The sequence below is a fragment of the Thyridium curvatum genome (assembly GCF_004353045.1).
Source record: "Thyridium curvatum strain D216 chromosome Unknown NODE_53_length_294859_cov_82.703090, whole genome shotgun sequence".
Taxonomy (NCBI): domain Eukaryota; kingdom Fungi; phylum Ascomycota; class Sordariomycetes; order Thyridiales; family Thyridiaceae; genus Thyridium; species Thyridium curvatum.
Genome location: NW_022156808.1, coordinates 173,172 through 187,616, shown reverse-complemented (window position 1 = coordinate 187,616; position 14,445 = coordinate 173,172). Strand labels below are relative to the sequence as shown.

General features: G+C 57.3%; 3 protein-coding genes across 3 annotated transcripts; 1 reads left to right on the top strand and 2 right to left on the bottom strand.

Moving 5' to 3' along the window:
- Positions 1–1,325: 1,325 nt before the first annotated feature.
- On the top strand, positions 1,326–6,339 carry E0L32_008231 (uncharacterized protein; the record flags this gene model as incomplete). The annotated part of the gene is made up of 8 exons (XM_031143062.1): positions 1,326–1,423; positions 1,485–1,539; positions 1,585–3,596; positions 3,648–3,888; positions 3,947–4,251; positions 4,307–4,809; positions 4,860–5,545; positions 5,617–6,339. The coding sequence occupies 8 exons, from the start codon at positions 1,326–1,328 to the stop codon at positions 6,337–6,339; spliced, it is 4,623 nt and encodes a 1,540-aa protein (XP_030992553.1).
- Positions 6,340–6,566: 227 nt separating this feature from the next.
- E0L32_008230 (uncharacterized protein) lies at positions 6,567–8,789 on the bottom strand (the record flags this gene model as incomplete). The annotated part of the gene is made up of 1 exon (XM_031143061.1): positions 6,567–8,789. The coding sequence occupies one exon, from the start codon at positions 8,787–8,789 to the stop codon at positions 6,567–6,569; it is 2,223 nt and encodes a 740-aa protein (XP_030992552.1).
- An 834-nt stretch (positions 8,790–9,623) lies between these two features.
- On the bottom strand, positions 9,624–13,956 carry E0L32_008229 (uncharacterized protein; the record flags this gene model as incomplete). The annotated part of the gene is made up of 2 exons (XM_031143060.1): positions 9,624–10,113; positions 10,184–13,956. The coding sequence occupies 2 exons, from the start codon at positions 13,954–13,956 to the stop codon at positions 9,624–9,626; spliced, it is 4,263 nt and encodes a 1,420-aa protein (XP_030992551.1).
- Between the last annotated feature and the right edge of the window lie 489 nt (positions 13,957–14,445).

Sequence of the window (14,445 nt, the reverse complement as noted above, 5' to 3'; positions counted from 1 at the left end):
GGAGTTCGTCCTCTCCGCTCAGGAGTGAGGAGCTCCAGGTGGGAAGAAGGTCTGTCTCGTGACCTAAGAGAACGAATGGGTTAGCTACGGTCGAATTCTGGCCCGGGACCACAACGAGTAACTACTTACAGCCCAAACACCAGCTACTGAGGCGACAATGCCGCCCGAGATCATCATCGGCCGGAGACCACGTGTGCTCTTGAAGACCATTCCGCTCAAGCCTCCAGCAATAATCGAGTTCGCCGCATCATGCTTGCCCCGAAGATAGCCGATGTACGAGTTGATGCAGTTGTACGTGATGGCAACGACACCAGCAGAGTTGCCCAAGAAGGGACCTCGCCGCGTCACGGCGTTGAGAACCGAGTTCAGGCGCAGCTTCGGGGGCTGTCCGGCCGACCTCCGCAGGCCCTCCTGCAAACCCCAGGCGCCACCCACGCTCAACGCAGACAGGTATGTGATTCCGGTGCCATAGCAGAGATCGTCGGTGAAGCCGCGGGAAGGCAGGACAGACTGGCTACCGGGAAGGTCTGATAGCGCGGAGTCCTCGAGGGAGATGTAGTCGAGAGTTTCTTGGTTCAAGCCAGCAAGAGGGTGCAGTTGGGACGGGTCGGCAAAGGCAGAACTCTTGAGGAAGGAGTCGACACCTTCTGCCACGGGCTGATATGGCGTGACTTGAAAGTGTTCAGTCGCTCCCGCGGGAGAATGGCCGGATGCCGGAGCGGACTGTTGGTGTTGCTGGTCCGACTTGCGCCCGCCGCCAGTGAGCGCATTCCAGATAGATGACATTTTGGGGCACGAGAGTGTCGTTCAGGGAAGGGTTCGGATAGAAACCAATTCGGAAGACGGAAACAGCACTCAGAGTCGGCTTTGGCGATGAGGAGGTGGACGTCAGAGGCCAAAGGAAATAGCCGTATGGGTGGGAAGGGCTGGCGTAGGGAGATGGAAGACGCTGGCTCGGGGGTTCGGGTGATGAAGCTTGAAAAAAATTACCCATCCAAGACCTTCTATCAATGGCGATTGGAGCCTCGGGTCGGAGGTGGACCGTGCGCCTCCGCCATGCCCAATCAGGACCAAGGTGAACCACAAGCTCACCGAAAGGTACCTTTGAGTGTACACCGAAACCCATTAAAAAAAAGTGTGAGTGATGGTGAAGAGCCCAGAGCTACTAAGATATTGGCCTCTTTGACTTTCATATTGATGCTGGAGAAATCATAAAATCTCCTAAGCAAGCACACAAAGGCACACGGCTTTCCATCGAAAATGACATTGTAGAGGAATTACGTGTCAGCATGAGCCCGGAGGTACAGCAAGCTTGAATCACCAAAATGGGCGATCTACAGCTGCCAGATGTTGGCGATTCTGCAGTCAACGCCAATACCCTGGCATCGTGGATCCACGAACAACCCGATAGTCTCTTGGTGCAGTACGAATGAGCTTGCATTTTTCTTGTTCTTCATTCAAGCAACTCTAACCTGTCTGAGTAGACATGCTGAGACCATATTCGGCCTGCTATTGGAACAGGCATCACAGCCACGAGCTGTAAGCTCAAATGCCTGCATAAAGCTCGTTGGCTTTGTCAAACAGTCGACTAGATCCGACAGAGCTCAGCTCGTCGACTGGGCATTCAGGGCCGACACCGCTGTAAGGCTGTTCGATTACTACGTCGAGTGGAATGAGACGGATCAGCACCGATCAATGGGACTGATCCTTGATCTTTTAACGTTCCTGATCGCACACAATTCTGCTCCCGGAATCAAAGAAGATATCAAAAAGCATGTGCTTGAAAACCTCATCTCCATCATCAGTGGCCAATCGACAAGGCCACTGGTCAAGTCTTCCATGGGCTCTCTCCACCATTTCTTGACGAAAGACATCTACACTCTCGAAGACATCGAGCAAAAGTATCGCTTGATCCAGCAGTTCCCACTCACGACACCCACCCTGACTGTCTGGGCCTGCTTTGTCTCGGAAACACTTGCATGGCAACGACTTCAATACGTATCTGCACCTGCTGGCAAATGCTTGGTCACCATCTTGAGCTTGATTCGCAAGACAGCTCTTGATGCAGCTCAGGACTCCACATGGAAGTCTTTCACCACGGAGACGTTGCAGATGTGGCTTCAAGATGGGCTGGCTCAACACCCAGAAATCCTCGAAAATGTCAAAAACTACGTTTTGACATTTCTCTTCAAGACTGATCGCCCAGCGTCCCTCGAACTGTTAGACAGGTTGAGTCGATTCGCCCCAACCGCAAGCAGAGATCCCGCAGCCTTGGATACGGCTGCCCTACTACAGTTGGCTGCCCTAGAGGTGGGAAAGAAGGTGGGACTTGTTGAAGACCCCAGCCCAATACCGTGCGAGCAAGGATCGAGCGTCATTGTGCTCGAGGAGAGTGTCCTTGCAAATGTCCTAGCTCACCCGTCACCTGATATCCGGGCTTTAGCAATCTCACTCCTGATCTCTTCACAGACGACTTCGAGGCCCTTTGCTGACAGCACATTTGGCTTATTGCGGCGATATCTGCCGGTCTATTACGCAGACCCGGATGCGAAATTCCGCAACGAGACACTGAGCTATACAAAAGACCTCATCAAGAGACTCAAAGGCACGCTTATAGTCATGAAGAGAAACCTTGGGCGTCTGGAGTCTGCGATCGCAAAAAGTGAGAATCCGGAACCAGCGACTCCCCAATCTAAATTCAAAGACAAAAACGGCGAGGCCAGACAAAAGCAGGTCACAGCTTTACTGTCCCTCGGCGTGCCTGACCTTCGAATGCTTATAACACAGCATGAGCTGTTCTACCAGTGGTTTCTAGACTTCTTAAGGCAGGAGCTTGTCTCCACCGCATCATACCCTAGGCACATCACAGCATTGAAGGCAGCGGCTTTTGTTCTAAAGATCTCAAGGGAGCTACTTGGTAGCGCACATGATGCCACGGATATGGAAGCAGTTGAGCGAATCTTCCGCGATCCTGCCTGGATCAGGTCTGTCTTGGATCTCGCCATGGATCCGTTTGGAGATGTCCGAGAAGTGTCAACGTCTATCCTGATGCTTTTACCACCCGATTTTGCTTCCATTCCGTTCACGTCAAGCGGGCGACCGGACCAGTTATCCCTGATATCGATCGTGGAGGAGTTCAGTCATCGCGCAGATGTGTTGTCGGCGCGAACGGCGCGAGCTGATCATGCCGATGGCGCAGCACGCATCCGTGGTGTCCTCTGCGTTTGGGCTTCCGGTGTTGAATCCCGTCAAGAGCTCTTTTCGCGTACTCTAGATCTTCTGGATGAAAAGTTGTCGATTGCGGAGAAGGACCTGGGACATGCTGCCATTGAGAACCCTGTTCACGGCGACTTTGCCTCTCTGGGCTATATGTGGCAGGTCCTTGCGAAAGAGAAGTACTCAGACCCCGATGTCGCCAGCTTGTCTGCTCTGCAGGAACGAATTGTCAGCTCCTGTAAACGGGTGTGGGATATGGTCAGACATGTGCTGTGTGACGACTCGCCAGAGGGCCATCTGCCGCAAGACATGGAAGACGTCGAAGGCCTCGACACGAAGGACCTTTTGAGCTATAGCTTCCGAGCTATTCACGAATCCAGGTGAGTTTCTCGTGGCGATGTCTTATGCCAGCCGGACTAAATCGATGGTAGCACCACGATGCGGATTATAATCAGCAGTCTCCGCTTTAGCCGTGTGAAGGGACTGTTATTTCCGACAAAGAAGGTGTTTGAAATGATAGGCTCGATATCGTTTGATCAGCTGTCAAATCTGAGGCATCGCGGTGCCTTTGCGACTGTTTCCCAGACATATACGGCATGCTGTCAGCTGTCAGAAGACCCTCTTGTCAGACTTGATAACGGTGGGGAGACACTACTGCGTGTTTGGTATAAGGTGAGAACACTTCTGCAGCAAGGATCTACAAGGTCAAGTCAGACTAAAACTGGAATAGGGTGCGCTTGACTGCATCTTCTCTCAAGCCTCGACAACGAGACGGTCAGCTGGCATACCTGCCCTGATCACAGGAATACTGGCCGCCAATGCCCAGGACCCTTCATTTGACATGGTCATGAAGTCACTTGGGGACATAGCCCAGAAACCTGCCCTTGTATCGGAGACCGATGGCTCCAACCTCCCCCAGGTGCATGCATTGAACTCCCTGAAAGACGTGTTCAAGAGCTCCATGCTTGGCAAGCGTGCCGAAACATACCTTATGGAAAACTTGCAGCTGGCTGTAAATTGCCTTAGGTCTGAGGTGTAAGTACCCACGATAGGTTACCCTCCGTGTCAACGTCCGCTGATTTTTGTGTAGGTGGGCAATTCGAAATTGCGGTCTCCTTCTGCTCCGTAGCCTGATCGACAACCTCTTCGGCACTGGCGAGAGTAAAGCTCAGCTTGAGACGGGCTGGGATGGCAAGACGGTGCGGATATCCTACGTCAAGTATCCGAAGCTGCCGGATGTTTTGGCGTCCCTCCTCAAGCCGGTCAGGGGAAACCTTGATCTGGACTTGGAGAAGCGGATAGCCGAATCTGTTTTCCCGGCCTTGGACATCATCCGCCGCGCAGGCCCGCCAGCCTCTCACAGAGAAGAACTGTACGAGTACATCAGCGAGTATCTAGGCAGCCACCTCTGGCATGTTCGAGAAATTGCCGCTCGTACCATATGCTCCTTCTTGATACATCAAGACTGGGTTGCGGCCTTGGCACAGTTGCTAGAACGGTCGACCGGCTCGACAAACAGGCTACATGGAACCTTACTGGCTGTCGAGTTTGTGGTTGAGCGACTTGCTCAGTTGTCCGTGGATGATTTGTCACGTAAGTATCTCACCTATCATTCTGTTGCTCTCATACTAACAATTCCGCAGGGAACATTCCAAGACTCAACAAAGTTCTGGATGACTTCTCGCAATCTCACATCATCGGTAGCAACTGCTCAGAAGTTCATGCTGCCTTCGTGGAAGTGGAAAACCTCCTCATCCAACATGGAGATAACAGGACGTCAACACCAGCAAGGAACAGCCTTGATTCAGTGGACAAGTATCCCGGAGCTGCAGCTCTCCTGAGAATTCAGCTCGGCATCCAAGTGGCCTACCAAACCGCACAAAGCTCCGATGCAGACACTCTCAAGGCCGCTTTGGACACAGCTATCAGAACCGATACGAATACTGCGGCCAGGATGATCGAAGAAATTCCAGCAGCTTGGAATATGAGGCAGTCGTTCGATATCGCAGCCAGACTCTGCGAGCTGCACGTGTCAGTATGCTTACAGTCTGATATCCCAGAGATCAGGGCACCGGCCTTGGACAACCTAGTGGATGCCATGGATCACCTAATCGAGAACAAGCGAGCCAACCTACTGCCGTCGAACGAGACGCTGACGCAGCTCTGGGCCTCACTGACCCCCGCGGACATCAACCCAACTCTCTCACACGCCATCCTACGCCTGAGCGGCCCCGTCATGGCCACCCGTTGCCTGCGAGCAGCAGACAAAACATCCAGCGCGGTCTCCACCTGGGCCGCCATGATGAGCGACGCGGGCAACGCAGACAACGTAAGTACAAGCCCAACATCCTTCCACGCCCATCGCGGCACGAAGAGCTGACAATTGACGTTTTCTCAAAGACATTCGACACCAGGTTCGCAGCCGTGTCCGCCGTCCACTCCTTCTTCGCCGCGCTCAGGGACACCTGCAGACAGCCGGCGTACCTCCCCGTCCTGCTGGTCCTCTACGACGCCCTCGTCGACGACGACGAGGAGGTCCGCGACCTCGCGGCCGCGGCCGCGGGCCACGTCCTCGGCGCCACGCCCCTGCCCATCCAGGCGCCCGACCTGCTCGCCGAGTGGCTCGCCGCCCACTTCGGCGGCCTCGAGGCCTTCCAGGCCCAGGCCGTCTGCCGCATTGTCGGCGGCGACCCCGGGCAAGCGTCGGGCTGCTGGACGCCAGCCGAGGCGCAGCTGGCCGAGACGATGAAATTCGACGACGCGCTGTTCGTCGTCGAGGAGCAGAACCTGTTCATCGACGAGGTGCGCGAGACGGAGCGGTGGGCCGGCGTCTTTGCCGCCGCCGCCGAGCACGGCCCGGACTCTGCGGCGGTCAGGGCACTGAGGGGCTGGACGCTGCCGGGCTTGCGAGTCCTCGCCAAGCTTGCGGAGAGCAACGACGGCCCTATCGGCTGGGCCTCCAAGCCCGAGGTTTACGCCATCTGCATGCGCATCGTCCTTGGTGCGAAGGTGCTTGCGACAGCCGGCCAGAGCGCGGAGGCTGCGGAACTGCTGCAGACGTTCAGGGGTATGGGAGAGAAGTCCCGTTTGCACGGTGGCTTGTTGGCAGCAGCTGAGATGTAGAAGAGCGCGATCGGGATATGCTGCAGATGGTAGAGAGTAAAGAAAACAATATAGAGAAAAGTTGAATGCTAAAGCTACAATTCAACATCATGCAAGAATAATATTCAACCTACGCCCATACTATGATACACTAATGGCAATGCTGTAAGGAGGCTCAAAGGAATGTCATTCAATGGCTCATCACCAACAGACGCTACAGATGTACTTTTACCCCCATTTATGCGCTCCTAAGTCTTGACCTCCTCCTCGGCAGCAGCAACCGGCTTCTCGCCGCCCTGCCTATGCACAGACCCGTTCCTCCTGACGCCGCCGCCGCCGCCGCCAAACTCCTTCCACGCGTCGCTCCCGCCGGCCACGAGCCCGGCCCGGCCCAGCCTGGCGACGAGCATCGTGTTCTGCGCCTGCAGCTCGCCGACCTGGTCCTTGAGCACGTCGATCTGCTTGAGCGCCACGTCGCGCTCGGCGCGCGCCTTCTCGAGCTCGAGCGCCAGGTTGCCCCTCTCCTGGCGCTCGGCCTGCTTGCGCCGGCGCTCCTCGGCCTTGCGCTCCTCGGCCGCCTTCTTCTGCTCCAGCTTGCGCAGCTCCCGCCGGTACTTCTCCTCCTGCTTGGCCAGCTCCTTCTCGTGCTTCTCGCGCAGCTTGGCCGCCGCGGCCGCTTCTTTGTTGCTGCCGCCGCCGCTGCCGTCCTCGCTCAGGCCGCCGGTGGACTTGCGCGCCAGCGAGCGCTCCTGCGCCTTGGCGATGCGCTCGTGGACCTTGCGCCGGCGCTCCTCGAGCTTGCGCAGCTCCTTCTCGTGCTGCGTCTGCGCCGCCGTCAGGGACGACCGCGTGTCGTCGGACTTGCCGGAGAACATGGATGCGCCGTCGGCGGCCGCCGGGGGCGATGACCGCGGAGCTGCGCCTTCGACGGACTCTTGGGCCGAGGCGAAGCTGTGGATGGATGAGGAGTCATCGGAGTCAAGGTGTGACTCGTCAAGATGCTCGTCCCCTTCTCCTTCTCCTTCTTCTTCTTCCTCTTCTAGCTCGGATTCAGATCCCTTATTGGAGAACGGGATGATCGGCATGTGGGATGCGACGACCGAGACGCCGGCGCCCAGCGCGTTGGCTATCATTTCGTAGAAGCCGCCCGGCCCTGCCTGCGGTACCTGTTCTTCTGAGTCCGCTACGAGGTTGCCCGTTGGCTTGGTGGGCGCCTTTGGCTTGTGGCCTTCCGGATGCTTGATCTTCTCCACGGCCACGGCCTCCTTCTTGAAATCGTTGTCCTCCGAGTCGCCAAAGTCCTCGGGGTCTATTGAGTCGAGCCAGTCCAGCAGGCGGCCGGCATCGCTGATGATGCCACTGGGGGTACCCCTTTCCACAAGATATCGGGGCACATTGCCTCCTGGGTCGCTGCGGGTCACCATCAACCACTCCACCGCCGTAGCCACCTCTTCCTCCTCCTCCTCCTCGGGACCCTTGGGTATCTCGCTGAGGGCGTCAAACGATACAGACACGGACTTGTGCTTCCTCCGCCCTTCCTCCACAGCCGCTGCCACCTTCTTCGCCGAGCGGATGATCGCCTCCTTGCTGACCTCCTCATCCCGGTGGCCGAACGGCCTCGCGTCCTCTCTGCTCACATCGATCGACGACCGCGTCCGCCGCAGCGGCTTGTCGATGGGAATCTCCCGTATGATCTCGACGGACTCGTAGTGCCCGCGAATGTAGCCTGACCGCTGCGGACACTCCGGGTGCTGGCAGGGCTTGGACACGACCATGAACTGCCTCGGCAGCTTCTTCTTGGCCTCCCTGGGCCCCGCGCTCGTCAGCAGCAGCGTGATGAAGTCCCTGGGCGTCGTGGGGCCCGGGAACTGCGCCGAGAGCTGGTACACCTCGAGCTTGCCGTAGCCCTCGACGACCCGGTGCTCGACCTTCTTGTCGGCGCCGATGCCGCGGATCTTGCCCGCCCCGGGCCCCTCCTGCACCTTGAGGCTCTCGGCGAACTCGCGCTCGAGGCCGAGCTTGAACTTCTCAAAGGTGATGCCCTCGTGCACGCTGCGCCGCGCGAACCAGCTGCCCCTGCCGTCCTTGGCGGCGAGCTTGTAGACGTTGACGGCGAGCGGGTTGTCGCGCGGGCTGACCTTGACCTCCTTCCACTCCTTCTGCAGCTTGGCCGCGGCGGCGACGGCGTCGGCCGAGGGCGACTTGGCGGGCTGCGCGGAGCCCGAGAGGGCGTGGTTGATGTCGACCGAGGGCCGCCCCGCGACGTCCGAGTCGGTGTGGGAACGGGCCCGGCCGCTGTGCGCCGACGCGGCGGCCGACTTGACCGGCGCGGGCAGCGGGATCGAGTCGATGAGGACCTGGGCCGAGGTGAAGGTGTCGGACAGGAAGGTCGGCAGGTCGTCCTGCGGGAGGGAGGACCACTCAATGGGACTGAGGGCCGACAGCGGCTCGTGGTGAGCTGGCGGCGCCATTGGGGGGTCCTTGGTTGCCGAGGGGCCGCCCGGTCTTGGTGCTTCTCGTAGGATGGAGAGAGATGTTTGCTGCACCGGGGGGAAGCCGCAATGTTTAATTTAATGTTATTACTGCTTTCGTCTAATAACGGCGGTCGAGCGTAAAGCTTTAGGGAGGGATGCGCTGATATGAAGAGAAGCGGGAGGAAATCTAGATTTCCCGGATACGCTGGAGTGTGGTTTGTCGGGGGGCGAGACAGCTCGCGTCTCGGGGTTTCTTAGAGGCCCATCATACCACGGGCGAGTAGCTAAGGCAAATGAGGGGGAACAAACGAAAACAGGGAATCTTTCGAAATGATGATGATGCGATTTCTGCTTTCTGTGTCACTGGGAGCAGGAGCTGGCCTCTGCCCGTTTCCGTCATATCCGCCATTTCCCTCACTCGTTGTGCCGGTGGTGTAACGAAATCGGTATGGCCGGGCGCCTCCAGGGCTGGCTGTCGTTGACGTCATCCCGTGTCTGGCGGCCTGGAAGCTTCTGTCAGGGCCCAGCACCACGCGACGTCAGTGGGTGGGGGGGGTTTTTACAGCGGGTTCACCGTTGTGCTGACTGACATCCGGCGCTACTCTCTGCTAACGCCTTCTAGAAGCCTGTCGCTACTGGGACCCGACCCATGGATCCAAATCTTCAAATTGATTCATGCTCAGTAGGTATTTACAAGTGTGCCCTGGTGCGTTTATTATATTCCATGCCCTCTGTACGGCTTCAATGTAAGACTACAATTGTATTACAGAACCAATTAACCCCCCCGGCCTTCCTCGGGAAAGGAAGAAGCCCAGCAGCCTCAGCCAACATCTAGCCCATCATCGTCCGGTGAGCCAATCGATATCCCTCCAGATCCCGCTGATCAGCGCGGCAGCTCCCGCAGTACTCCTCGTGCCACTTCTTCAGGCTGCCTATCCGCGCCTCGTCCAGCGGTCGCATCACCTTCTGTGGCCCATTGGCTCCCTTAGATGCCTCCCCTGTTGCCGCTGCCTTCTTGTTCTTCTTGGCGCTCCCTCCTCCCGCTGGCTGCTGTGAGTGAAGCAGCGCCTTCACTTGGTCGCACCGGAGCATTTCGTCCGCCAGCCAGTTCTCCCACTCGGACTGGACCATCTCCCGCTCGATGCTGTTGACCACCCGCATCGCGACGAGCAGGTCGTGTCTGTAAGAGCCGAGCTTCTGTCGCGTCCGCCTGAGCCGCTTCGCCGCCGCCCTGCTGGATGCGGCGGAGAGCATGTCCCCCGCATCCTCGTAAGGCGCATCGATATCTGTCGTGTTCACGATATTACAGAATGTGTCGTAGCTACAGGAGGATACCATTAGCTTGAAACATAATGACTGGCTGCTTGGGCGAGGATCTCGAGAAAACTTACCATGGGCTATCCGTCGGCGTTCTGTGAGGCGGCAGCCCTGACTGCTGCGCTGCCTCCTCCAGGTCCGCTATATAGATGGACTTGCTCATCGCGACATTGGGACCAACCCCTATGCGACTCATAAACTTGGCGGCCCTCCTCTCCGTCCACCACGTCGAGGTCTCTCTCGAGCTGAAGACGAGGTTGGTGAAGACGCTCAGAGCGAGCACCAGGAGGATGATGCGCTGTGCAGTCACGACGTCGTACAGCTTCTTGACGCCGGCAAACGTCCACATCATCAAGCTAGAAGCGACGCTCTCCGCAAAACTAAAGACGGTCTCCGACAACATGTCCGTTAGAGTCCTCTGCTTGACCTGGGTCTTCTTGACCGGGTCCGCTTCTCCTGGCGTGAACACCACGACCTGCGTCTGCTGGCCCAGGTTGCCGTAGACCTGAATCGCCCGCTTGGTCCTGCTGTGAGGGCCGAGCTTCCTGACTTGGTCTGTCGCGACTTCAGCGAGCTCCTCGGCGTTCCGGCGGGCGTCATTCAAAGCCTGCCGCTCGATGATGTTCTTGGAGAAGGCCGGAGGCTTTGTCCACTCGATCCTGTTGTAGATGGCCAGCTTGCACTTGGATTTGGCCATGTGCGTGATCACAATCTTGCAGATGATCTTAAAATCCTGGGAATGCGGCAAGTGCCAAGGCGTGCCGTGGTGAGTGACCACGTAAGTAACATGATCACTGAAGACATCAATGTTTTGTTGGTCGACAATGTCGCTGAGCCTCTTGCGGCCCAACAGGTCCGCAAAGTCGACCTTGAACCTGAAGGTCCGCTTCATTTTCCCTTGGTCCGCAAGGTCCCAAGGCCCCTGGGCGATTTCTTTGGCTCGACGCTCAAAGTAGAGCTTGGGGAAGATGAATGACTTGTCGCCGAACAGAACATGGAAGCAGGCCTTGGCACTGATTTCAAAGTGGCGCTCCGCGTCTGGTTGTCCCATGTCTTCGGGCTCGTACACGACCGGATGGCTAGGAAGCTGGAACTTGGGGACAAGCTTGCGAGTAACACGTCCCGGCTTGGTGTCGGAATAGTCACGCCTGCCGATCGCTCTGCCAGGGACAGGCGTCTGCTCATCAGGCGACTCGTTCCCGGATCCTTCGCCCCAGCTCTCAGCACCCGGGCTCTTGATCTCCCGATCATCGTTTGCCAGGTTAATCAGAGCGTCAATGAGATCAGGGAGCTCCATTGGCTCCTCTGCTTGGAGATCGTCCACAAGAAGGTTGAGCCTTGCGTGCAAGAGGGCCAAGTCGTCGAGGAAGGTCTTGAGCGTGATGCGCTTGAAACCGGTCTCGTTCGTATCTTGGTTCAGATGCAGGTAGATGTAATCGCAGTCCTTGCCCGGAGCAGCCGTGACTTCAGAGATTATGTCCAAGCTGAAGGAGTACGCCGTGATGAGACCCATCTGTTGACCGTAAAAGTACATGTTGTCTGGCGTGATATAAACCCGCCCACTACCGACTAGTCCAGATGCTGAGGAACCACTCTCTGTCGCGCTGGACCAAGCCGCCCGGAAAACGAGAACCAGCTTCTCTTCCAGAGGTACCGAGGGGAACAAGAGCCGGAATTGGGCCAGCTGTGCTCTGAGCTCTGCGGGATAATTAACGGGGAACGACTCCGTCGCAGCCTTTTCTAGGATTCGAGGCGGCATGATTTTGACATCTGCGCTGAATGTCTTTCTGTGAAGACTGTTGGGAGATCTTGACGCCTGACCATTGGTAGGCGAACCAAGGGGCATGGCAGAGCGTAGGAAGGGGTCGTCATCGTTTGGAGCAGGTGTAGGGGCAGATTCCTGCCTCGGAGTGTATGCGGCGCCCCAGAGGTTGCTGCCCCAATAGTTTGCCATGATCGCTGTGGGCAGAGTGTGCGTTGGATCTGCACCGCCAAGTCCGAGCTCGCCGCTGGTCAGAACAGCAGCCTTGCTCAATCCTGTCGGAGCAGGAGGTTTGGCCAGCGTCACGGGCGCCAAGTTGCTCCGACGAACCTCACCCAGAGGAAGCTGAGGGGCGGCTGGGATATGGGAGAAAGTTGCAGCTCGTGGCAGCTGAGTGGCAGAGGGGTTTTGCATCATGTAGCCAGGCAGAAGGTTGTGACTAGCCGAAATGAGGCTTGCTATACCTCCGGCGGCTTGTTGCGGAGCAGCATCGCCCTTGCGATGAAGGTCGAGCTTCTGCATGATGCGTGCAGCGTGGTCGCGGCTACTCTCTCCTTCTTCCCGCACCAAAGCCGTCGTGATAGAGCGCCTTGGAGGGTTGAGCGGGGCGTCGAAGCTGGAACGCGACATATGGCTGGCATCGTTTCCGGGCACGGGGAGGGTGGCCCCTCTGTCGGCGCCCGTCGCTGCATCTTCGCCCCCCACCCCGAGCTGGCTGTCTAGAGCCTTGGCCGAGAACTCAGGAACAAGTGGAGGAGTGATCGCAAAAGCAGGGTCGACACCGGCTGCCGAAGGAGCGTCACGGCCCATGCTCGCTTCGAATGCCTGCTTCTTTGCGACCTCAAAGACCTCGAGCCATTCGGTCAACTGGGATTGGGTCTCGGCCTGCAGCAGTAATGTTTGGCTCTTGGTCTTGATCTCAAAGCAGAAGCGGCGTTCCTCCTGGACAGCCGGCTTCGCGCCACACAGGAGGACACCAATTTCGTCACCTTGTAGGACGCCATGGCCGGATTGTACAAGCCAGCCGAAGATGCCGTCGCGACAGTAATACCAGCGACGAACCCATGTAAACCTGGCCGGCTTGCCGGACACGGTGCGAAGAAAGAGCCAGCCTTGCTTCTCAGAGATGACAGAGTCTTGATCCTTGGTGCGCATGTTCATCGGCCCTCTAGATCCCAGGAAGGGCACTGTAGAGACGCTGTAGTCGTCCAGCTCTCGAGAAGGCTTGAATGTTGCCAAGGTGGTCTCGCCGACTTCTCTCCTAGAAATCTGAAGTTCGCGCCTGAGAGAACCTTCTGTAGACTCCAAATCCCTGGCCCAGCCGCGAACACGCTCCATCTCGTCGCCCCATTTGGCATAGCTGCTCGCGCTCTCCCGAGATCGTTTCATCTCGCGCCAGAAGTCGGCCGAGACACGAACAAGGAGCTTGTCGAGGCTATAGCGCAATTGCGGTGCCATTTGACAGAAATCCATCGATGCCTTGAGATATGCCTTCCTGGCCTCGTACACGGCGAACGCATCTTCACGAAGCGCTGATGCCTCTTTCGTCTTTGACTGCCCTACATAACGGGCCAGGGTAGTATCGAAATGCTTTTGTGTCTGCTCCAGGGCCTTTCGGGCTTCTTTGAAGGTGCGAAGCTCCCCATTAAGGAGATGGCGGATGGGATCGAGGCTGATGGAGTCCATGCGCCGGACCGTACTGAGAATGTGAGTCCACCACTCGCGCGATCCATCGCCGACCCGTTTCAATGCCAATAGAGTGTAATCATTATCGATGACCCCATCTGCTACAGCGGCAGAAGGGGTGCTCCGGGAGAGGAAGGTGTTGATCGTCTCTTCGAGGGCGAGCAGATCGTGGACAAGCTTGGATTGGCTCTTGACGTAACCCTCCAGCCATCGCTCAATTCCGTCGACCTGCTCGGCGAAATGCGAGGAAGTAGCGCGAAACGTCGGCGAGTCGAGGGCGGCCTCATTGAGACCTACCGCAAAGGAAGGGCGGGCTTGGTTCGACGACGATACCGGAGCGGACGGGGTGCTGGGAGGGACAGCTTTCGGAGGCGCCGGGCTTGCTGCCGGGTCCGCCATCGCGGCGAAGGAATTGATAGAGCTCGGCGGCTTACAATATATCGCAAGTGATATACGGGCCCGTGTAGTCTGCACGAGGTTGCTTCTAGGACAAAGATATCGCAACCATTAGGAACTAACGACGTGAGGTTGGCTTCGGCTGAGACAAGTGGTGGGGAGCTTGGACGCGGCTCTAGCTGTTGTTGCCTGTGACAGGGAAGGCTCCAGCCAGCTGTGAAATTGCATCTGATTTAGGCGCGAGGTGTGACGTCTGCCAGCCGCGCTACTGACACTTTGGGCATCTTGGCCCCCACAAATTCCCCGGATTATGGCGCTGACATCCGCTGTAAGTTGTGTTGAGATTCAGTGTCGAATTACCTAAAATTCCAAAGACCTCGATATCTGATTATTTTGCTTGTGGTCCACGTGTTTCAAGTGCAGCTTTTGATACTTTTATTTCTTGAGCGAGGAAAGTCTAACATGTAGTTACGGCTTGTTAGAACAACCTCC